Raw genomic sequence first — 23,006 nt, forward strand, 5'->3', positions numbered from 1 at the left:
TGTGGACAGACCTCCGCACACCCACGCCTGGAGCAGGAAAGTCAGGAACGGGATCCCTTGGGAGAAGTAGGTGCGGGCAGTCAAGTGCAGTGGTGTGGGGGTGGAGAAGGCCCCCGGCCTCTGTCTCCCGCCCCTCCTGGCGGGGCCTCGCATCCGCCGCTGTGTCTGCCTTCAGTCCCCTGCCCAATGCTGTGACCTACTGGAGAACAGCCCCCAGTCCAGGCCCTGCCCTGTGCTCTCAGAGGCCTGCTGGGTTAGGGATGGGGAGGGGCGGACAGTAGAGAGGCGACTGGCACGAGGAAGTCTGGGGACCGAATGGGCTGCACTGGACAGGAGCTAGGGGCGCAGGGGAAAATTCAGCCCTCTTCTGCCCCAGCCCGTCAGAGGCGGCAGCTCAGCTGGCCCAGGGACCCTGCGGGCCACCAGGCAAGAGCATCCAGCCTGGAGCAGGCACGGGGAAGTGGCAGGAAATGCTTGGTGAATGAATGCGTGGGGTGGTGGCCCGCAGATACCCACCAGGTGGCCTCTCCACCCCCAGATCTGTGCCCTGATCCCAGAAGCCCTTTGCCCAGCACCTTCTCTCCCCAGGTTCCAGCCAGGGAGGGACGTGCCCCTTCTGCGCTGGGGCCTGGTGTCTTCACTCCTGCCTGGTCCAGCCTGCAGGGACGGGGAAGACTGGCACGACTGTCACCCCGCGGCCCCCACTCTGGAATCCTGCTCCTGACCCCCTCCAGCCTCTGCTGTAGCCTGGTTTCACTTGGCCAGAGAGAGATGGCTGCCAGAGGCAGTGGGACACCCCACTCCAGTCTGGAGCCCCAGGTCTCCAGCATCCCGCCCAGGCCCAGGCACTCGGGGATCTGAGCCACAGCCTCTCCTCCACCCACACTGCGGGGCCAGGGGCTCTGGGCATTTGCCCAGGTTCAGGCTGAAAGTAGGGGAACTCACCCAAGCCCTAGGCCAGGCAGGGTGGGGAGCGACCATTAGGCTTATTCCCTGCTTTCCTCTAACAGAGACTCATCCATCCCCCCAAAACACACACACACAGTGCACACCCATGCACGTGCACTGTTCCCCCGCCCTGTGCCTTGGCTTAGCCAGGGAGGACACAGAGCCACTCGGGGTTTTAAAAACTCTGTTAGGACCAGCCCTGCAAGCCCGACGATCATTCCAGCATAGCAGGGGACTTGTCCGGACCCAAGGCAGTGGGCAGCTTGTCGGAGGCTGAAATCCACAGCCAGTGTCTCTCTCCGTCCAGGAGTCACTTCCTGAAGTCCTCTTCTCCAGCCTGCAGGGGTGGGATGGGAGGGTAACTAGGCCTGTGCTGGCCTCCGCCTTCCCACCGGCCCATGTGACTATTCGGGGCCCTCTGGGACTCTCGTGCCTGGCCCTCTGGGGTCCTCCCATTCGGGCCCCTCTCCTCCTCTGGTCCTGCCTGGCGCACCTCGAATGCAGTGTCCACAATCTCATCAAGAACGGACGCCTGGGAGCGGAATTTCTGTTGATGATGCTCTACCCCAGCCACCAGCTGCAGGAAGTGGAACAGGAGCTCCTGCTGCCTGGGGTAGGGCGGGGGACAGGGACAAGCCAGAGCTGACCTGTGTGGCAGGGTCTGCGGGGCTGCCAGAGCCCCCCGGAAAGTTCCTCTCGCCTGCCTCCTGCCAGTCCCACATTACAACTTTTCTGAGTCAGAGCTTTCGTGATGAATCTCCTTTTCCCCCAAACTAAGAGCCCCCTTTTGTGCCAGTGGTTTACCCTCCCAGTTATCAGTCCCTCCATCCGTCCATCCTCCCAACCGCTGGCCCCTCCGGCTACCCCATACCTCTCTGTGCACCCACTTGCCCACCTACCCGTTCATATGCCCACCTCCCTAGCCTTTCACTCACTCATCTGACCACCCCGATCCTTCCCTCTACCTGCTCTTCCCTGGACCCACCCCTCCAGCATGTGGTACAGCCAGTCCCCCGCCTGACCGCCCCCTGCAACCATTCACCTGCCCACTACCCATCTATTAACTCCCTCTTCACCTGCCCATTTTATAAATCCACCCACTGAGTGACACTGAAATCAATGGACCCTGCCAGGTGCTCCGAGGACCCAGACGTTAAGAAGAAACACTCCTCGCCCTTAAGAAGCTCAGTCTGTGGCAGTGCCAGGAACGCAAACCAAGAGTTTACACTTGGGATGAGTAAACCAGACTGCTGAGGGTCCCCGAGGAGGAAAAGCTCATCCAGTCCTGGGGATTGGAGAAGGCTTCTAGAGCAAGTGCCACAAAGTCGAGGTTGAAAGACACCTGGGGCTCTGCCAGGCTTCAGCAAGGTTCCTGGTCCGCTAGCCCAGAAGGACTGGAGTATACTGGGGGCCAGGGCAGGCTTCAGGGAAGGAGGCCGTAGAGAGTGGGTGAGTTGGAGATGTAAAGTCTGACGAGGAAGGAAAAGCCTAAACTGCTTTTAACAAAGACCGCTCTATACATAAATAAAAAGAATAAAAGACAGATTAAAACAAACAAAAAACAAAAACAAAGGGCACGCTTAGAGGAGGTGGGCCAGTGGGAAGAGTCTGGGCGCCCAGAAACCCCCATGGAAAGTGTTATAGAGGTGCCAAGGGTGCACTAAGCCAGTAGCCAAGGTGCTAGAACATGGAGTGGAGGATAGGAGGGCCAGGAGGTGGAGTGAGCAGGATTGGAACTCAACTCTCCCAAATCTTGTTCACTTGAGCCCAGCATTGGCAGCCAGAGAATATTCCAGACTGAGAAAACAGTGTGGACACAGGCCTGGAGATGGAGAAGTATATGTTATGCTTGGGAAACGGTGCAGGGACAGCAAGGAAGGAACCAGGGAACCGAGGGAGGTTGGCAAAGGCTGGGTCACAGAGGGCCTTTGGGACTTGAACTTGGATGTCAGGTAAGGAGGGGCAGGAGGCTGCCAGTAGTTGGGCTGGCTTGGAGCCAATCCGGATGAGGTTCAGTGGGGCCCAGCTTTCAGAGGGATGGGTCTCTGTGGAGCCAAGCCTGCGAGCCAGGAAGCAGGAGTCTGTGCCGAGGTCCCCCAGCCACAAGCACAGCCATAAGTCCCCAGCTGGCCAATCGATTCCACGGGAATAGGATGTTGACCATCTGCCTCCCAGGTCTTTACGCAAGCTATTCCTTGACCTGTCCTCTTCACCCCTCCACTTAGCCCAAGTCTAGTGCCCTCAGGGCCCAGCACAGGTTCTTGGCAATAGGCTCTCCTGGGCATGGATTAGTCTGTGTCCTAGAGAACTTACAGGACCTGACCCAGAGCAAGGCTCAGGTCTGCTTCCTGAGTAAACAGACAGGCAGACTCGATGCTGCCCTGCCTTTGCCCTCAGCCTCACAGTGGCTCTCATGGCCCTGTAGACACTGCCAGGGGGGACTCTCTTGGTGGCACAAGATAGCTTTGGGTGAAGAGAAGCCACTCGTGGTCTCCACGTCCCACCCAGAGGCTCTCCATGGGCCTTGGCGCCCCACTGCCTCCCAGAGAGGTGAGCAATGTCCCTTGCCCTGCCAGACTGGGCCAGACCCCAGACCTCTCCCCTTAGACACAGGGCCTCGCCTCCCTTGGCATCTCCTTACTTCTCAGTCATGGTCCCAAATTTTTTCTCAATGAGCTGCTTCTGTCTGGTGTGTTCACTCACCATCTCTTCAGGGTCTGGATATAAAAAAGGGGGGCAGTCAAGAAGATGCCCAGATTGAAAGGAGGTAGAAGACACCCCATGTGTCACGGAGGTATTCAGATGGGTCTAAAAGCGTTTTTTGCTCAAGATGCCCCCAAAGAGATGGGTTCTCTGGGTGTGGAGTGTGTATCAGATTTGTGGTAAAAATCCCCCCTCCCTGTTTTCCCACTACTGCGCCTTTTGGGTCCACCTTGTCTAGCAGGGATTGACCCCCACCTCCCACCTCCAACAACATGTGACTCAGGCCTGGCCAATCAGAGCAGCCTATTCTTTTGGCTAGAGTGATTGCTTCCAAAATAGTCAGGTGATCATAGCAAAGAAGATTCATTTCCGGGACTTCGCTGTAACTGCAGGAAGAAGAGGAAGTCTCTGCTAGGCATGATAGGAATGGCTAACCTGTGAGGATTTGGGACTAGAGTGGCAGGTGGCCATTCCTACCGCAAGGGAAAAGCCACCCTAAGCACAAAACCATGCAGAGGACCACAGAGCAGAGAGACCAAATCCTGACCAGTATTCAAGTCCTGGATCCAACCGTTCCTGAAAGCCCACACACTTGCAATTTGCTAAATAATTTCTGCCAATTAATTCCTCTTTTTGCCTCAGCTTTTTTGCACTGAGTGTCTATCCCTGATGGAAGGGACAGGTGAGGGTCCTGGTGAGGAGCCCAAGAGTGGGATCCTGAGAGCTCAGATTATCTAAAGTTCTGAAGATCTTTAAAAGCAGGAAGCAGATCAACTGTCTCAAAATCAATTCACTCAGAAAGTCGGCTTTATAAAAATGAACGTGTCCAGGGAACTTGATTTTTAATGAATCTCAATCCACTTTGTGTGACTCTGGACCAGTGTGCACACCTTGACAAAATCCTCCACGGCAGTCGAAACCATCCCAGGTAAACCAAGTGCTATAAACTTTATAAGTTATTAGAAAAAATGAGTATTCAGTGAATCATAATTTGGGTAGTCATTTCACAAATGGGGCTTTCAAGAATTGGCGATCAGTTTCATCACTTTTTAGAAGATTGTCTTGGAGTTCTTTTGGACCCTCAGTTCTAAGCTCTGAAAGTCCTCCTAAGTCTCAGATTCTCAAAGTCTGCCACTGAACCTGGAATGGTGTGTGTGACTGTGGAAGGAGGGCCGGTACCTGATCTGCTGAGTTCTGTCAGTGAGTCGTCCAGGATCTTCTCACGGATCCAGGCGGCCCTCTGGGAAGAAGGGGCTTTTGTCTTGCCCAAGTCCACTCCTGGAGGACCCTCCTGCCTTTCCCCCAGCCTCTGTGGCCACCCCTTCATGAGGTCCCTGCCCATCCCCCCCCGCCCCACCCTACCCCCCAGGTCCACCTGCCCACCCTCCTCCCCCGCCATACCTCCTGCTTCAGTTTCTCCAAGCCCTGAAGCAGAGCCATCTGGAAGTTATCCACCAGGACTGCAATCACCAGGCTGGGGATGGGGGGGATGGATAGTGGGGTACTCTCCAGGAGGAGGCTGTAGGAGCAGCCCTGCACCCTCCTCTGGGTTCACTGTGGCATGACCCAGGGGACAGAGCTGGAGAGGGGTGCCCCAAGGTTAGGCAGGGGTGGCGGTGAAGCTGGGGAGCCAAGGCGGGGGGTGGGGTCCTCACTTGAGGAAGATGAAGTACTGGATGATGATGTAAATCATGAGAATGGGGACGATGTACCAGGCACCTGGGAGAGAGGCGGTCGTCTGGGCTCTGAGTTCCCTGCTCACCCTCACAACACCCCGGCCAGCAAGCATCAGACACCCCACTTTGCAGATGGGGTAACTGAGCCCTCCGGGTCTGCCTACCCAGCCAAGACCCCACCCTCTACCCCTCCCGGGGTTTGTCCCACCCTGGGCGCGGCTGTCCAGGTAGATGAGGGACCAGTCGTCCAGGGTGAGCATGGTGAAGAGTGTGAAGATGGTAGACAGAATGCTCCGGAAGCGCTTGGGGTCGGAGTGACGGAACAGAGCCCGGAGGACCACAGAGAAGAGGACTGGCTGTTCAGGGCCAAAGCAGGCTTGCAGGGTCCCAACCGCTCCGGCTGCCACAAACCCGCCCATCGCAGCCCCTCCGGCTCCCAAGCCCAGCCCCCACGACCCAGGATACAGAGGCAGGTGAACATGAGGATCAGGATGGCCGTGATGGATGGCAGGGACCGCACCAGAGTCCCGGTCACTTCCTGGAGGCTGGTCAAGAAGCTGTGGGCAGAAGGCGAGAGGGAGGCTGAAAGACCAGGCCGGGTGGGAATCCGTGCCCGGCAGCCGGAACGGACACCCCAACAGCCGGGCCCTGCTTTCCCAGTGGTCTGGGGGAGCTCGGCCCCCTTTGGAAGACGACCGATCGCAGCGGATGGCAGGAGGCTTCTCGGAAGGGCGCCGGTGTCCATAGCCTCTTCGTCCCCCATCAGATTCCCTGGGAGCCCAGGCCCGTGTGCCCCTTCCCACGGGGTCCCCACACAGGGGTGGGCAGCCCTGGCCCCGCTGACCTGAGCCTCCGCAGGACCCGGACGGCCCTCAGGGCCCGCAAGCTCTTGAAAACCTTGAAGATCCGGAAGACGCTTTGGTGGTAGACGAAGGAGAAGGAGTTGTACTGAAAGAGCAGGAAGTCCAGCATGGCCATGATCATGATGAAGAAGTCTGAGGGCACAGGGGGCGCTGGGGGTCACGGGCTCCTGTCCAAGTGCCTCGCCCAGACCCCCAGTCCCCCCAACACCAGCACGCCCTGCCAGTCCCCTTCCGTCCTCAGCCTCCACTAGCCGCCCACTGGCTCCCTCCACACACACGCACGCACACAGACACGCGCATGCGCACACACGCACACAGACTCACGCACGCACGCACGCAGGCGCACACACGCGCACGCGCACCGAGGTTGTTCCAAGGGTCAGAAAAATACTTGAAGCCCAGGGCAGTGATCTTGAGGGCAGCTTCCACCACGTAGATGCAGAGGAAGATGGAGTCGAAGGCCATGAAGTACCACTCTGCAGGGACACAAGGGGCTCACCCAGGGCCCTCCCCGGTAGCCCCGGTCCATCACTCCTCCTTCCCCCTGGACCTCACACACAGTCGCTTCTGGGGAGGGCCTGGCTCTGCTCTATAATGGCTATGGGTCTTAACTGCTCCGTGCCTCAGTTTTCTTGTCCGTGAAACGGTGATCACCCTGTCGCTTGGCCTGACCTCCTGACCTCAGGGAACTCCCGGCAGCTTCTGCCTACCTGTCAATCTTATACCGTTTCAGAAAAAGAAACGTTTGAGGACCCGCCCAAATCGGAAAGTGCCTTGGCCTCGTTGTCATTTAAAACCCCACTCTGAGGGGCACCTGAGTGGCTCAGGGGTTAAAGCCCCCGCCTTCCGGCTCAGGTCATGATCCCAGGATCCTGGGATCAAGCCCCGCATAGGGCTCTCTGCTCAGCGGGGAGCCTGCTTCCTCCTATCTTTCTGCCTGCCTCTCTGTCTACCTGTGATCTCTCTCTCTGTCAAATAAATAAATAAAATCTTAAAAACAAAAACAAAAAACCCCGCTCTGAATATTCATTCCGGGCTGGAAGGAGCCTGTTTTCCCGGGTTAGGAGAAGCTTTAGAAACGACTCCCCTGCATCTCCTTATTTGTACAAACAAAGATGGCCTTGTGAGGCAACTCCACCGGGGGTAGTCTGGCCAGAAGTCACCAAACAGCAGACCCATTTTGGCCCGGGAACCGTACCAGTCAGCCTGGGAACCGTACCAGTCAGCCTGAGAGCGTTTTCATGAACTTGGGCTTCACTTAACACCGAATAAGAATGCCGCCAGCCGTATTCTCTGCTTAGTTTATTCACGAGGCGGCAGGCCTTTCTTTCACCCTGCTGCCAAGGGTCTCAGTGGCTGCCTTCCCCGGTTTTCTACTCTCACCCCTCCACAGCCTCCTTCTCAGGGCCTTCTGGCCTTTCTAGGTGGTCTGTGGTCCCTCTGGCCACCCCACAGAGACGTATTTAGGGTCGATGCGCCACCTCGTGGCTGTATCACAAACAGCATATCCTCCAGTTCAGTAGGCTTTTGTGTCTGGCTGGCTGGCTGGTCGACCTCAACAAAGTCTCTGAGCCTCATCTTTAATCCTGGTCAATGCTGTCTACTTCCCAGGGGTAAGGATGAAATGAGCTAAGTTACATGAACCACCTGGCACTGGATCAGGCCCACAAGGGACCTGAAGCAAGATCTTTGGCTTTCCCCATGTGAAAGTGGCTCCCCATGTGAAAGTGGTGCCTGGGTGACTCAGTGGGTTGAGCAGCTGCCTTGGGCTCAGGTCATGATCCCAGGATCCTAGAATGGAGTCCCGAATCAGGCTCCCTGCTTCTCCCCCTCTCTCTGCCTCTGCCTCTTTCTCTGTTTCTCATGAATAAATAAAGAAAATACTTTTTTTAAAAAAAGAAAGAGGAGAAAGGGTCTCCCCAGCTCTTACCGCCCCGGATCTCGACTTCAGCAAAGGTCTGGGCCACAAGCATGATGGTGTTGAGGCAGACAACAAGGAAGATGAAGGCTTCAAAGGGCAGGGACTGAGTCAGTTTCCTAAGCATTCTCCGGAAGTCCTGAATGAGGTAGCTTAAATTTTCCCACAATCTGCTGAAGAGGTCCATGGTGTGCAGCCTCTTGTGGGCCCGCTGAGCTCTGGCAGCTGTAAGGGGGACAGAGGGTCAAGCCTGTGTGAGAGGCAGCATGGGAATCCCAGGCATCCTCCCAGACTAAGTTGGGGTTCATCTTCATGCCTGCCTACTTGCCTACCATTCACTCACCAAAGTGTCTCTATGCAATCTTATGTAGATCCTGGGGCCACAGCCTTGACCCCTTCCATGGCAGATGCCAGCTTGTTTGGGATTTGTGGTCTGCTCAAGTGCATCTTTTGGGCTCACGGCCTCAAGGCCTTTCTCTACCCATGTGATAACTTATGCGTGGAAAGTCCCATTTTCCACATTACCCCATCCTCTTGGTGAACTTTCCCTCTCCCTCTGAAATTCTGCTGAAACATCTCCTTTTGGCTGCCTTCCCTACTCCCATCCAATTAGGTACCTTTCCGTCTCTGCTTGTTTGTGAGACTGCTACTCTGTTTACTGAACCACTTGAGGCCAAGCTTGGGGGATTGTGCGTTAATTGCGGAGGTCCCTCCCTCCCCTTAAACAAGGCTCTGTTTCAGACTCTGGATGTCTGTCAAGATGCTCACAGCTTAGTGGGGGAAATGTGGACAAATACAATCTATAGTGGTAACTGTCCTGGTATGGAGGATAGGCCACTATCACTGGGTGGTCTAGGATTGGGTAAGTGACCACTCCTCCGTCTTGGAGCCCCTCAAGGGCAGGATTTGTTTTCTCTGTGCTTCCAGGGCCCAGCAGGCCAGAGACCCATAGAAGACAAGAAGAAATGTTTGAGAAGTGAATGCATATATACACAGCAGTGAACGGATGAACAAAAAACCAGTGGACTGAAGAGATGTATTGTTTAAGGAATAGAAGATGGGATGATGAGCAGTCAGGTGAGTGGACAGGCAATAGAATATACGTGCAGGAAACGTCCATGCCTCATGATGGGTGGAAGGTCAGGCCTGGAGTCTGGGCCAGGCACTGGGAGTTGGGGATCGGGGGAGCAGAGACTCACTTTTGCGCTTCTGAAATTGCTCATCTTCTTCTGTCCAGCTTTCCGAGGAAGTTTTAGTGGAGGAATCCCGAGGATGGACTTTGCTGAACGTCTGGGATGCATGTGAGCGCACAGAACTGTGGGAACGAGTCAAGCTAAAGGCTGAGTGCTGTACCCGTGCTATGCTAGGTCGGAGAATTGCTGAATAAGAGCGGGAAGGGCCAAGGACAGCTCTGGCCACACTGTGAGACTTGTATGGGCCCAAGCTGTGGGAGCTTCCATGATAGTACTCCCTGTAGTGGTGATCGTCATGGAGATAATCATAACGATGCACACTATGGTGATACTCCCTGTGATGATGTTCATCATGGTGGCCATGGTGGCCATGGTGGTGTTCACCGTGGTGGCCACGGTGGTGGTGGCTGTATTTATCAGAGTAGTGAGGTATCAACTGATCATGATAGGAGTCCACATAGGAATGGTGGGAAGAGGTCTCACCATGATGAAGAGGCCCTCTGTGGTGGTGGGCTTCATGGTGATGGTGCCTGCCATGGTGATAGGACTCACCATGATGGTGAGAGCCACCATACGTGTAGGAATCTTTATGATAGTAAGGCTCACCTTGGTAATGGAGCCCACTATGGTGAGAAACCTCACTGTGGTGGTGGGGCCTAGCATGGTGGTGTGGTTCCCTATGGTGGTGAGACCCACCATGGTGGTAGGACTCACCACGGTGATGGGACCTTCCATGGTGGTAGGGCTCACCATGGTGGTAGGACCCCCTGTGGTAGTGGGACCCCCCTTGGTGGTGGGGCTCACCATGGTGGTGGGGCCTACCATGATGTCTTCTGCTACCATGGTGGTACTCACTATCAAAGGGGCCCTCACCAAGGGAATGATGGGAGTAGATAGTGCTTTGAGAAGGAGCCAGTGCAAGGGATGTGTGGTTGTAGGCTCTGCCATGATGGTGGGCTTCACCATGGTGGTGAGAGTGGTGGGAGTGGTGGGAATGGTGGGAGTGAAGGGAATGGTGGGAGGGGGTATTGTCATGAAAGTCTTGGAATTTACCAAGGTGGTGAGATCTACCATGATGGTGGGATACTCCATGATGGTCGGACTCACTGTGGTGACGGGATGTGCTATGATGGTGGGACCCACCATGATGGTGGGACTCACTGTGATGGTGGGACCCACCATGGTGGTGGGACGCACCGTGATGGCGGTGTACTCTGCTATGCCTTGGCCTGTGATATGAGGTTGGTGAATCAGGGTGAGATAACATATCCAAATTGTTGGTGTCTGCCTCATTGTGAGCCTTTTCAGCCAATGAAGGTTGATCCATGACTATGCTAGGAACACTGGAATGAGGAGAGCTCAAAATGTGGGCCTAACAGTCTCCTTCCTGAATTGTCCTTCCAACCTGTGACACTGGCCCTTCTAGGAAAACCTGAGTCTTCTCACGGAATTCTCCCTTTATGATGCCACCAGCAGACCCCTTCCCAGGTCCGATTTCAAAATGCCTCCTTCTGGGGTATAGTTCAGAATCTAGGATCATTGTGTCTAACCTCTCCATTGTAAAACAAGGAAACTGAAGTCAATAAAAGGGAAGGATTATTTCTCAAGGGTCAGCTGGGAAGAGGGCAAAGTAGGAGGACCCTAAGCTCACTTCATCCCATAGATACAACTAGATAACACTTCAGTATAAATAACCCATGGCAAGGGATGTGAGGTTCTGGGCTCTACTATGATGGTGAGAGTGGTGGGAGTGAGGGGAATGGTGAGAGGAGGCATTGTTATGAAAGTCTTGGAATTCACCAAGGTGGTGAAATCTACCATGATGGTGGGATACGCCATGGTGATGGGACTCACTGTGGTGAGCCCAATATGAAGACTGGAAGAACAAACTCACAACTAAAGGTAGAGAAGAGGCCACATCAAAGAAGTTTGGGAGGATGAAGACATGGTTTAAGAGCAAAACAGACCATACCTGTCCACAGTGGGAAGGGAGCCAGTGGTGTAGAGAAGGGTGAAAAAGAGACTTTCACACCAGGGAGCCCATGAACAAGGAGGATGAATCCCCCCACACATTTGCCTATGAAAGTGAGAGGGGCCAAATTTCATGAGTTCTTACAACCAGCCTGACTTAAAGCCTGGAATTTAAAAAATCATCAGTCTCTGCTCTGGGAGGGCCTGGAGGACATTAGGAAGTGGATTCTCTGTACTTAGAGAGCACAGCTGTTCAGATATAGAAGTTTTGAAAAATGCCAGGGGCGGATGAGAGGAAAAGCAACTTCCTAATCTCAGAGAATGACCTGAAGAGACAGGGATCATGAGAAAGCCTCTCCAGGAACAAAGAAGCTAGCATAAACAACAGACACCTGTGAGAACCAGTGCAGCCAACCCTCGGTACTTACTACTTAACATTTTTTTTAGAAAGATTTTATTTATTTATTTGACAGAGAGAGATACAGTGAGAGAGGGAACACAAGCAGAGGGAGAAGCAGGCTTCCCACCAAGCAGGGAGCCCAATGCAGGGGTCAATCCCAGGACCCTGGGATCATGACCCTAGGCGAAGGCAGACACTTAATGACTGGGCCACCCAGGCACCCCTACTTACTACTTAACTTGCTTACATCAAGCCCCTCCCCTTCATGCTTTGACACATCTGCCCTTCCCAGCCACACTGGTTTCAATCTCACTTCTGCATGCCCCCTCCTCCAGGAGACCATTGCAAACCCTGCCAACACCTCATCTCCCTACCTGTGCATTCTGTGGGACCTCAGGTTTGGTGGCAGCAGGGGCATGTCTCATTTGGCAAGCAGACCACTATACACCTTGATAAAATGTGCTCCACCCCTGCTGGGGACCAAACCCCCACAATAGGCAAAGAAAACCTCTGCATACAATGGAACTGAAGGAAAAGGAGGTCAGAACTCAATGGCAGAGTACACACAACACACATAGGAGATACTCCCTGAATTTCCAAGCCCTGGGGACCAGGGGACACTGCACTGCAGGGCACTACACTAGCTATCGGGCTTAGCAAAGGAAAGGAAAGAAAATTATGCAAATTGAGAATAGCCTTAGAGAACTCAGTGACTCCAGCATTTGCTTTATAGGTATCTCATAAGAAGAGAGAAGAAAGAGGGCAGAAAGTTTATTTGAAGGAATAATAGCTGAAGATTTCCCTAATCTGGGGAAGGGAACAGATATTCAGATCTGGGAGGCACAGAGATCCGCCCCCCCAGCCCCCACCAAATTCAAACAAGGCACAAAATAATTAAAATGGTAAAAGTAGTAATAAAGAAAAAAACATAAAAACAACAAGAGAAAAGACAGTTATATACAAGAGAAACCTCATCAGGCTAACAGTGGATGTTTCAGCAGAAACTTTTCAGGCTAGAAGAAAGTGGCATGATATGTTAAAAGTGCTGAAAGGGAAAAATCTGCAACCAAGAATACTCTATCCAGCAAGGCTCTCAAACAGAACAGAAAGTTTCTCAGACAAAAACTAAAGGAATTCATGACCACTAAACCAGCCCTACAAGAAATATTAAAGGGAACATTTTAAGTGGAAAGGAAAGACCATAAATGGGTAAGAAAAGTAAAAACATAAACAGTAAAAATAAGTATTTCTGTAAAAATTAGTCAAAGGATTCAGTAAATAAAAAGGGGGAGGATGTAAAATATGACACTATATGCCTAAAATGTGGTGGGTAGAAGAGTGAAGGATGGGTTCAAACTTAAGTGACCATCAACTTAAAACAAACTGCTATGTATATAAAATGTTATATTCTGGGGGGCGCCTGGGTGGCTCAGTGGGTTAAGCCGCTGCCTTCGGCTCAGGTCATGATCCCAGGTCCTGGGTTCGAGCCCCACATCGGGTTTTCTGCTCAGCGGGGAGCCTGCTTCCTCCTCTCTCTCTGCCTGCCTCTCTGCCTGCTTGTGATTTCTCTCTGTCAAATAAATAAATAAAATCTTTAAAAAAAATGTTATATTCTGAATGATAACAACAAATCAAAACCCAGTAATAGATATGCAAAGGATAAAGAAAAAGGAATCCAAGTATATCATTAAAGAAAGCCAATAAACCGTGAAAGAGAGCAAGAGAAGAAAGAATCAGAGAAATCTGTAGAAACAACCATAAAACAGGTAACAAAAAGTATGTGCCTATCAATAATTACTTTGAATATAAGTAGATTAAATACTCCAATCAAAAGACATAGAGTGATAGTGTGGATAAAAAACAAGATCCATCTATGTGCTGCCTACAAGAGGTTAATTTCAGACCAAAAGACACTTGCTGATTGAGGGGATGGAGGAGTGCCTGGCTGGCTCAGTTGGAAGAGCATGCGACTCTTGATCTTGGAGTTGTGAGTTCAAGATTTACTTACTTCATAAAATCTTTAGGGGCGCCTGGGTAGCTCAGTTGGTTAAGCACCTGACTCTTGATCTCAGACTCATGAGTTCAAGCCCTGCACTGGGTTCCATGCTGGGCCTGGAGACCACTTAAAAAAAAAAAAAAAATTAAAAGAGTGCCTGTGTGGCATAGTCAGTTAAGCATTCAACTCTTGGTTTCAGATCAGGTCCTGGTCTCCGGGTTGTGGGATCAAGCCCTGCGTCAGGCTCCATGCTCAGCCTGGAGGCTGCTTAGGATTCTCTTTCTCCTTTCCTTCTGCCCCTCCACCCTACATGTGAGCTTGCACGTGCACTCTCTCTCTCTCCAAAATAAATGAATCTTTTTTTTTTAAAGAATGATGTTGGTTGTAGGATATTTTTAAAAATTAAAATAAAAGAAAATCTTTAAAAATAAAAGAAAGAAAATGAGGGAGTGGAGAAACATTTATCATGTAAATGGATATCAACAGAGAGCTGGGGTAGCGATACTTATATTGGACAAAATAGCTTTTAAAGTAAAGACTATGACAAGAGACAAAGAAGGACATTATATAATAATAAAGGGGACAATCCAACAAGAGAATATAACAATTGTAAATGTTTGTGTGCCCAACATGGGAGCACCTAAATACATAAACAGTTAATAAAAAACATAAAGGAAATAATAGATAGTAATACAATAATGGTAGGGGACCATAATGGTAGGGGACCACATGCATGTTAATGGGAAGATCATTCAAACAGAAAATCAACAAGGAAAGAGTGGCTTTGAATGACACACTGGACCAGATGGATTTCATAGCCATATTCAGAACATTTCTTCCTAAAACAGCAGAATACCCATTCTTTTCAAGTGCACATGGAACATTTTCCAGAATAGATCACATATTAGGGCACAAACAAGTCTCAACAAATTAAAAAAATTGAAGTCATAGCATGCATCTTTTCTGACCACAACACTGTGAAACTAGAAATCAACAAGAAAAAATCTGGAAAAAGTACAAATACATGGAGGTTAAATAACATGCTACTAAACAACAAATGTATCAACCAAGAAATGAAAAAGGAAATAAAAAATTACACAGAAGCATGCCTGATTCGTTCAGTTGGAAGACTATGAGACTCTTGATCTTGGAGTCAGGAGTTCAAGCCACACTTTGGGTGTAAGAAAAAAAAAAAAGGCACTTAATAAATTACATGGAAACAAATGAAAATGAAAACAGACTGGTCCAAAATCTTTGGGATATGGCAAAAGTACTTGTAAGAGAGAAGTTTATAGCAACACAGGCTTACTTCAAGAAGCAAGAAAAACCTCAAACAATCCAACCTTATATCTAAAGGAGCTAGATAAAGAAGAAAAAACAAAACCCTTGGGGCATCTGGGTGGTTCAGTGGGTTAAGCCCCTGCCTTGGGCTCAGGTCATGATCTCAGGGTCCTGGGATCAAGCCCTGCATCAGGCTCTATGCTCAGCAGGGATCCTGCTTCCCCCTCTCTCTCTGCCTGCCTCTCTGCCTACTTGTGATCTCTCTCACTCTCTCTGTCAAATAAATAAATAAAATATTTAAAAAAAAAAACAAAACCCAAACCCAGCATAAGGAAGAAAATAATAAATGATATAGAAACTTAAAAACAAACAAACAAAAACAATAGATCAATGAAACCAGAAACTCATTCTTTGAAAAGATCGACAAAATTGATAAACCTCTAGCCAGACTCATTAAAGAGAGAGAGAGAGAGGACCCAAATAAACAAAATCTTTAATGGAAGAGGAGCAATAGAAACCAACCTACAGAAATAAGATTATAACCAAATATTATGAAAACCTATATGCCAACAAACGGGACAACTGAGAAGAAATGGTTAAACTCGTAGGAACATATAACCTCCCAATAACTGAACCAGGAAGAAATAGAAAATTGGAATGGACCAATTACCAGCAATGAAATTGAATCAGTAATCAAAAAACTCCCAACAAACAAAAATCCAGAACCAGGTTCTATAGGCGAATTCTACCAAACATTTAAAAAAAGAATTAATACCTATTCTTCTTAAATTCCAAAAAATAGAAGAAGGAGAATTTTCAAATGCATTCTATGAGGTATCACCCTGATACCAAAACCAGAAAAAGATCTCTCACACACATACACACATGCACACACACACACACACACACACACACACACAGACAAGAACCACAGCCAATATCTCTGATGAGTATAGATGCAAATATCCTCAACATAATATTAGTAAGCCAAATCCAAAAATTTATTTAAGAAAACCATACTGGATGGCTCAGTGGGTTGAGCTTCTGCCTTCTGCTCAGGTCATGGTGTCAGGGTCTTGGGATCAAACCCCAAATTGGGCTCTCTGCTCTGCAGGGAGCCTGCTTCCCCCCTCTCTCTCTGCCTGCCTCTCTGCCTACTTGTGATATCTGTCTGTCAAATAAAAAAAAAAAAATCTTAAAAAAAAAAAAAAACCACCATACACAATAATCAAGTGGGATTTATTCCCAGGATACAAAGGTGATTCAATTCAGTATTTGCAGAATGGTCAATGTGACATGTCACATCAATAAGAGAATTAAAAACCATGTGATCATTTCAATAGATGCAGAAAAAGCATTTGACAAGGACAACACCCATTCATGATACTTTCTGCAAAGTAGATCTAGAGGGAACATACTTCAACATAATCAAGGCCTTACGTGAAAAACCCACAGCCAACATCATACTCAATGGTGAAAAACTGAGAACTTTTCCTCTAAGGTCTGGAACAAGACAAGGATGCCCACTCTCACCATTTTTATTCAACATAGTACTGGAAGTCCTGGCCACAGCAATAAGATAAGAAAAAGAAATAAAAGGCATCCAAGTTGGTAAGGAAGAAGGAATACTCTCACTATTTGCAGATGACATGATACTACATATAGAATATCCTAAAGACTCCATAAAAAAATTACTTGAACTAATAAATGAATTCAGTAAAGTCACAGGTTACAAAATCAATGTACAGAAATTTGTTGCATCCCTATACACTAATAGTGAAGCAGCAGAAAATGAAATCAAGAAAACAATCCCATTTACAATTGCACTGAAGACAAAATAATATCTCGGCTTAAGCTTAACCAAAGAGGTGAAAGACATGTACTCTGAAAACTGAAAAATGCTGATGAAAGAATGTCTTTCCACTCATGGAAAGACATTCCATGCTCATGGGTTAGAGGAACAAATATTGTTAAAATATTGTTAAAATGTCTATACTACCCACAGCAATCTACAGATTGAATGCAATCCTATCAAAATGTCAATACCATTTTTCACAGAACTAGAACAAATGATCCTAAATTTTGTATGGAACCACAAAAGACCCAAATAGGCAAAGAAATCTTAGTATATGTGCTGCCGAAGCGAGCACATTGAGAAACAAAAACAAAACTGAAGGTATCACACTCCACATTTCAAGTTATATTACAAAGCAGTAGTAATTAAAACTATTAAAACTATGGTACTGGCATTAAATGGATATAGATGAATGGAATAGAATAGAAAACCCAGAAATAAACCCACAGTTATATGGCCAATTATTCTTTGACCAAGAGGAATGAATATACAATGGAAAAAGACAATCTTTTCAACGAATGGTGTTGGGAAATGTGAACAACAACGTTCAAAAAATGAAACTGGAACACTTTCTTTCGCCATATACAAAAATAAACTCAAAATGAATTAAGGACCTAAATGTGAGACCCGAAACCATAAAATCCTTGAAAAGAGCACAGGCAGTAATTTCTCTGACATCGGCCATAGCAATATTTTTCTCGATTTGTCTCCTGAGGCAAGGAAAATAAATAAAAGTAAAAATAAACCTTTGGGGGGTGCCTGGGTGGCTCAGTCATTAAGCATCTGCCTTCGGCTCATGTCATGATCCCGGGGTCCTGGGATCAAGCCCTGCATCAGGCTCCCTGCTCAGCGGGAAGCCTGCTTCTCCCTCTCCCACTCCCCACTTCCCCTGCTTGTGTTCTCTCTCTCACTGTGTCTCCCTCCCTGTCAAATAAAAAATAAAAATAAAAATAAACTATTTGAACTATATCAGAATAAAAAATTTCTGCATAGTAAAGGAAACAAATAAGAAAACTAAAAAGCAACCCACTACAGGGGAGAAGATATTTGCAAATTACATCGATGAAGTGTTAGTATCCAAAATATATAAAGAACTGTTATAACTCAACACCCCCAAAACAAATAATCCAATTAAAAATGGACAGAAGACACAGACATTTCTTCAAAGAGGACATCCAGATGGCCAACAGACAGATGAAATGATGCTCAACATCACTCATCATCAGGGAAATGCAAATCAAAACCTTACACCTGTCAGAATGGCTCAAATAAGCAAATAATAACAGCTGTTGGTGAGGATGTGGAGAAAACAGAACCCTCTTGCACTGTTGGTGGGAATGCAAACTGGTGTAGCCACTGTGGAAAACAGTGTGGAGGTTGCTCCAGAAATTAAAAATAGAACTAGCCTTAGACCCAGTAATTGCATGACTGGGCATTTACCCCCAAAATACAAGAACACTAATTCAAAGGGATATATGCTACATTGTTTATTGTGGCATTACTTACAACATTTACAATAGCCAAACTATGGAAGCACCCCAAGTGTCCATTGATAGATTAATGGATAAAGAAGATGTGGTGTATACACAGTGTATGGCATGTATAGTAGTAGAAAATTATTCATTCATAAAAAAGAATGAAACCTTGACATTTGGAACAACATGGATAGAGCTAGAGAGTATAATGCTAAGTGAAATAAGTCCGTCAGAGAAAGACAAATACCATATGATCTCACTCATATGTAGAATTTAAGAAACAAAACAAATGAGCAAAGGAAAAAGAGAGAGAGAAAGAGAGACAAACCAGGAAACAGACTCTTAACTGTAGAGAACAAACCAATGGTTACCAGAGTGGAAGTGGGTGGGGGATAGGTGAAATAGGTGATGGGGATTAAAGAGTGCACTTATCACGAAGAAAAAAAATTAAAGTAAAAAAAAGTGTTGGCGGGGAGGGGTTGGTCTAAGTTGACCCAGATTGGCAAAGCTGGACAAAGACGTCCAGGGTGACACCACATGCCCCAGCAGTCGCTTTAACTTTTTGGTGGAAAGAACTTTAAGGGGCCATGCGGTCCAGTCCGCAGTCCTACCTAGATACCAGCTGGCTCTGGGGTTCAAACTGCCAAGCTTAGCGTAAGTAGGCACGTGATCTTGGGCTAGTTGCTTAATATTCTTTTTTTTTCTTTTTAAAGATTTTATTTATGTATTTGATAGACAAGAGGTCACAAGTAGGCAGAGAGGCAGGCAGAGAGAGAGAGGGGGAAGCAGGCTCCCTGCTGAGCAGAGAGCCCCATGCAGGGCTCGATCCTCCCAGGACCCTGAGATCATGACCTGAGCCCAAGGCAGAGACTTTAACCCACTGAGCCACCCAGGTGCTGTAAAACGGAGATAGTAACACCCATCTCATTGGATCAAAAAAGTGCAGTTGTATAAAGCACAGTAAATGTTAATTGGTGTTAGCGCTCTCTCCATCATTAACGACGACGGAAACCTCCTTCTTGGATTATTGTCGCAGGATTTCTCGGCTTTTGGTGCCCATGGATCTTGGTTATGCTGCTTCAAAGAATGAAGAGATAGACTGGACGAAGAGTGGTGGGCAGCAAAGCAAAGTTTATTGAGCGGTAGTATAAAGCTCCTGGGGAGGGAGGGGGCCCAAGAGGGTTGCCCCTGGAGTTTCTAAGTTTAGGGGCTTTTGTGAGCGCTTCTGCAGAACTTTCTTAAGCAATCGTGATGTGCTGAGTCGTGCCAGTCAGGACTTTGGTCACGTATCTGTCCACCTATTAGGTTAATGTCTCCGTGCTGATGGTTTGTGTTTTTTTTTTTTTTTTTTTTTTTTTTGCTGACCCCTGGGGGCTTATGTCTTAACTGCCCCATGCCCATGATATTGACAAGTGCTTTGTGGTTAATTGTCTTATTTTAGGACATTTTGCAGAAGTCATTTCTGCAAAGGCTGCAAAGCAGAATGTTAGTGAAGTCCTTATCTAAGGTTTTATTTTCGCTGTCCTAATTCCATATTTTCTTATTGGGGACCCTGGTCCTGACTACCTAACTGTCCAGCTAATACCTAACATTATTACTAACATAAAATTACCAGACCTAATTTATTGAGCATCTACTTTATGTACCCTTAATTTAATATTCACAATAATCCCACACGATGGATATTAATACATTTTACAGAGGAAGGTGCTGTGACTCAGAGCGTATGAGTGAGTTCCCAATAAATAAGAACGTAAAGTCAGTACTAACTCTGAAGTCTTTCCCCTTAACACCATGCTATCCTGTCTTCCTGCTGAAATTCACTGCAAAACTGTTTCTGTGCCCTGAATTCATTCTCCCCAGAGTAGGTCTTCTAAAGCTCAAGGTCACTCCTTTGATTATAGCTGCTTGCTGAGTGTTTGGACACAGCCAGGTCCACAATGGCATTGAATGCCAGGTTCCCAGTAATGAAAGAGACATGTCCCTGCCCTCAAGGAGCTCAGTGTCTGTTCCCAGCTGCAGACAAGGAAAGATTTTGTGGAAGGACTGCTTCCGTACTCCCAACTCCATTCTCCTCTTCTTCCTACGCATATGGCCTCCCAATTAGAGATTACATTTCCCAGTAACCTCCGCATCTAGGGGTGGCTAAAGAGGGCAGAGACAATGTGAGAACCTCCCAGTCTTGGATTTAAAGGGCTGGGCATAGGAACCTCTGTTTTCCTCCTTTCTATGGGCCAGAGTGTGGATACAAGAGGCAAAGAGGATCGATATTCTAATTTTTTAAAAAGATTTTATTTATTTACTTGGCACGGAGAGATCACAAGTAGGCAGAGAGGCAGGCAGAGAGCGGGGGCGGCAGGGGTTGGGGAGCAGGCTTCCCGCTGAGCAGAGAGCCCAATGCAGGGCTCGATCCCAGGACCCCGGATCACGACCTGAGCCGAAGGCAGAGGCTTTAACCCACTGAGCCACCCAGGCGCCCCTAGGATTGATATTCTAGAGCAGAGTTTTCAACCAAGGTTCTGCAGAACCACAGAATTGGCCTCGAGATGTTTCCAGGCCAGGGGTTCTGTATTGTGATTAAGAAAAAAAAGAAAAGAAAAAGGGGTATTATTTTTTACCTTCATGTGCCCTGTGATGCCCAGACTTTAAGCAGCCTCAGAAACCACTAGAGGTCATTCAGCTCTGTCTGGCACTGCGCAGTGAAACTGTGTTCATCCATGTTCACCCACCCATCCATGAACATCCATTCACTGTTCATCCACAGTTAAACTGTGTTCATCCAAAGCTCAGTTTTCAAGGTGAGCTCAGGAAGTCGGTTGATCATTTGTGAATACTATGTTGCCTGGACAGGAGGAGGGGAAGACTGATGACATCAGCCTCCCCCTCCTGAATGACCTTCCCCCAAATCCCCTTATGCACCGATGACTGTTTGATGGGAGCAGACCAACTTCCTGGTGTGATGGAAAATCAGATGAAATTTTCCTTCCAAATAAATAATTTTTACACATTATGACTCAGCGGCTTCCCTACCGCTTTGCTGTTGACATACACACTATAAAACACAAATTATGCCAGTTAGAAGTGAATGCTGGTCTGGGATTTCATATTTTTGCACTTTTTTTTGTTTAGTTATTTATTATGCCCTTCTATTTTATGTCTTACTAGCATTTGTGTTTTACAAATGCATCTAATGGTCCAGTACGGTGATTTTTCATTATGAGGTGTGAAACGAAAAAGAGGGAGCGCAGGACTGTGGACAGATCTGGTAGGGTTAGTAGTAAAGAATTACAGTTTACAAAGGCAGCAATGGCTTCAGCAATATTGAAAAGAATTTAACTACAAATTACAGCCATTTGAAAAGTAGATGAGCTAATTGGTATCAACCGTTATCTCAAAGCAAACAGATTAAGGCTTTCATTTTAAAGGTCCCCTTCGGCAAAAAGGCTCAAAGAGCGAGTGATTTGCCAGCAGAACTCGCTGTCTAGACAAAAGAACCTAATAATCCTGGCAGGTGAAATTAGAGTGAGTGAAATGGTAGCAGGTGATACCAGATGAAGAAGTGGAGAGGTTCTACTCTCAGAGAAAGCAATAAGTTGATGTATTGATGAGGTCACATGAGGCTGAGAAGCTGCCAGTTTGTTAATAAACCAAAAAAAAAAAGCAACAGATTCTAGGGGCGCTTGGGTGGCTCAGTCGTTTAAGCATCTGCCTTCAGCTTGGTCGTAATCTCAGGGTCTTGGGATCGAGTCCCACAAAGGGCTCCCTGCTTAGCAGGGAGCCAACCCCTCCCTCTGTCTGCTGCTTCCCCTGCTTGGGCGTGCTCTCTCTCTCTATCAAATAAATAAATAAATAACACTTAAAAAAAAAAAAAACGAACAAAAATATCAGCAGATTTTTGGCCCAGGCTGAAAAGTAAATGTATTTCACTTATAAACGCCACGCATGTGGAAAGATGTGTAAGTGAGGGTGATAAGCAAGAAAATGTTCTCTGCTACAAACAGCTTTGACACACAGAGAAACAAACAGCCAAACTATATTTAGTGGTTTCTTCACTTCTGCACTCAAAAGGTCTGTCTTGGAAGAACTGCCTTGGCATTTGAATTGATGGTATTCCCATCAAGAGTTTGCTCCACAAGATTTTCCACTGCTTTTGTTTAAAATAAACAAAGAGATCACCTGGGTGTCTTCGTTGGTTGAGTGGCTGCCTTCGCTCAGGTCATGATCCCAGGGTCAGGGGACTGAGCCCGGCATCAGGCTCCTTGCTCAGTGGGGAGCCTGCTTCTCCCTCTCCCTCTGCTGCTCTCCCTGCTTGTGCTCTCTCTCTCTCTCCCCCTCTCCCTCTCTCTCTCTCTGACAAATAAAAAAACAAAATCCTAAAAACCAAAACAAACCAAAACAAAACAGAAAACAACTAAAACCCAACAAGCAAAACCCTGATGTTGTCACACACACTGCTTTCTTCAGAGAGAGGTGCTAGTGTCAAAAACTCTTGGAGATAAAGAAACCATCATGTTGTAAAATGGTTCACTTTATTAAACCAAGACTGGTTTACTTGAGAGTTTTTAAAAACACTATGCGCTACAATCTGGAATTCTACTTCTGTGTATGTACCCAAAGAATTGAGAGTAGGGACTTGAACAGATACCCGTACACCCCTGGTCACAGTAGCATTATTCATGACAGCCAAAGGTGGAAACAACACAAATGTGCATGGACAGCTGAGTGGA

The 23,006-nt window shown here is 47.9% G+C and overlaps 1 protein-coding gene across 1 annotated transcript; it reads right to left on the reverse strand.

Moving 5' to 3' along the window:
• Nucleotides 1–1,124: 1,124 nt before the first annotated feature.
• CATSPER1 (cation channel sperm associated 1) lies at nucleotides 1,125–10,677 on the reverse strand. The gene is made up of 12 exons (XM_047694026.1): nucleotides 9,308–10,677; nucleotides 8,121–8,333; nucleotides 6,553–6,666; nucleotides 6,172–6,322; nucleotides 5,793–5,884; nucleotides 5,536–5,679; nucleotides 5,307–5,370; nucleotides 5,053–5,125; nucleotides 4,831–4,891; nucleotides 3,590–3,665; nucleotides 1,442–1,556; nucleotides 1,125–1,285 (listed from the first exon to the last, which is right to left on the reverse strand). Exons 1-12 carry the CDS (start codon nucleotides 10,626–10,628, stop codon nucleotides 1,259–1,261), a joined length of 2,451 nt encoding a protein of 816 aa, XP_047549982.1. The 5' UTR covers nucleotides 10,629–10,677; the 3' UTR covers nucleotides 1,125–1,258.
• Between the last annotated feature and the right edge of the window lie 12,329 nt (nucleotides 10,678–23,006).

This window comes from Lutra lutra, chromosome 10, assembly GCF_902655055.1.
Source record: "Lutra lutra chromosome 10, mLutLut1.2, whole genome shotgun sequence".
NCBI classification, from domain to species: domain Eukaryota; kingdom Metazoa; phylum Chordata; class Mammalia; order Carnivora; family Mustelidae; genus Lutra; species Lutra lutra.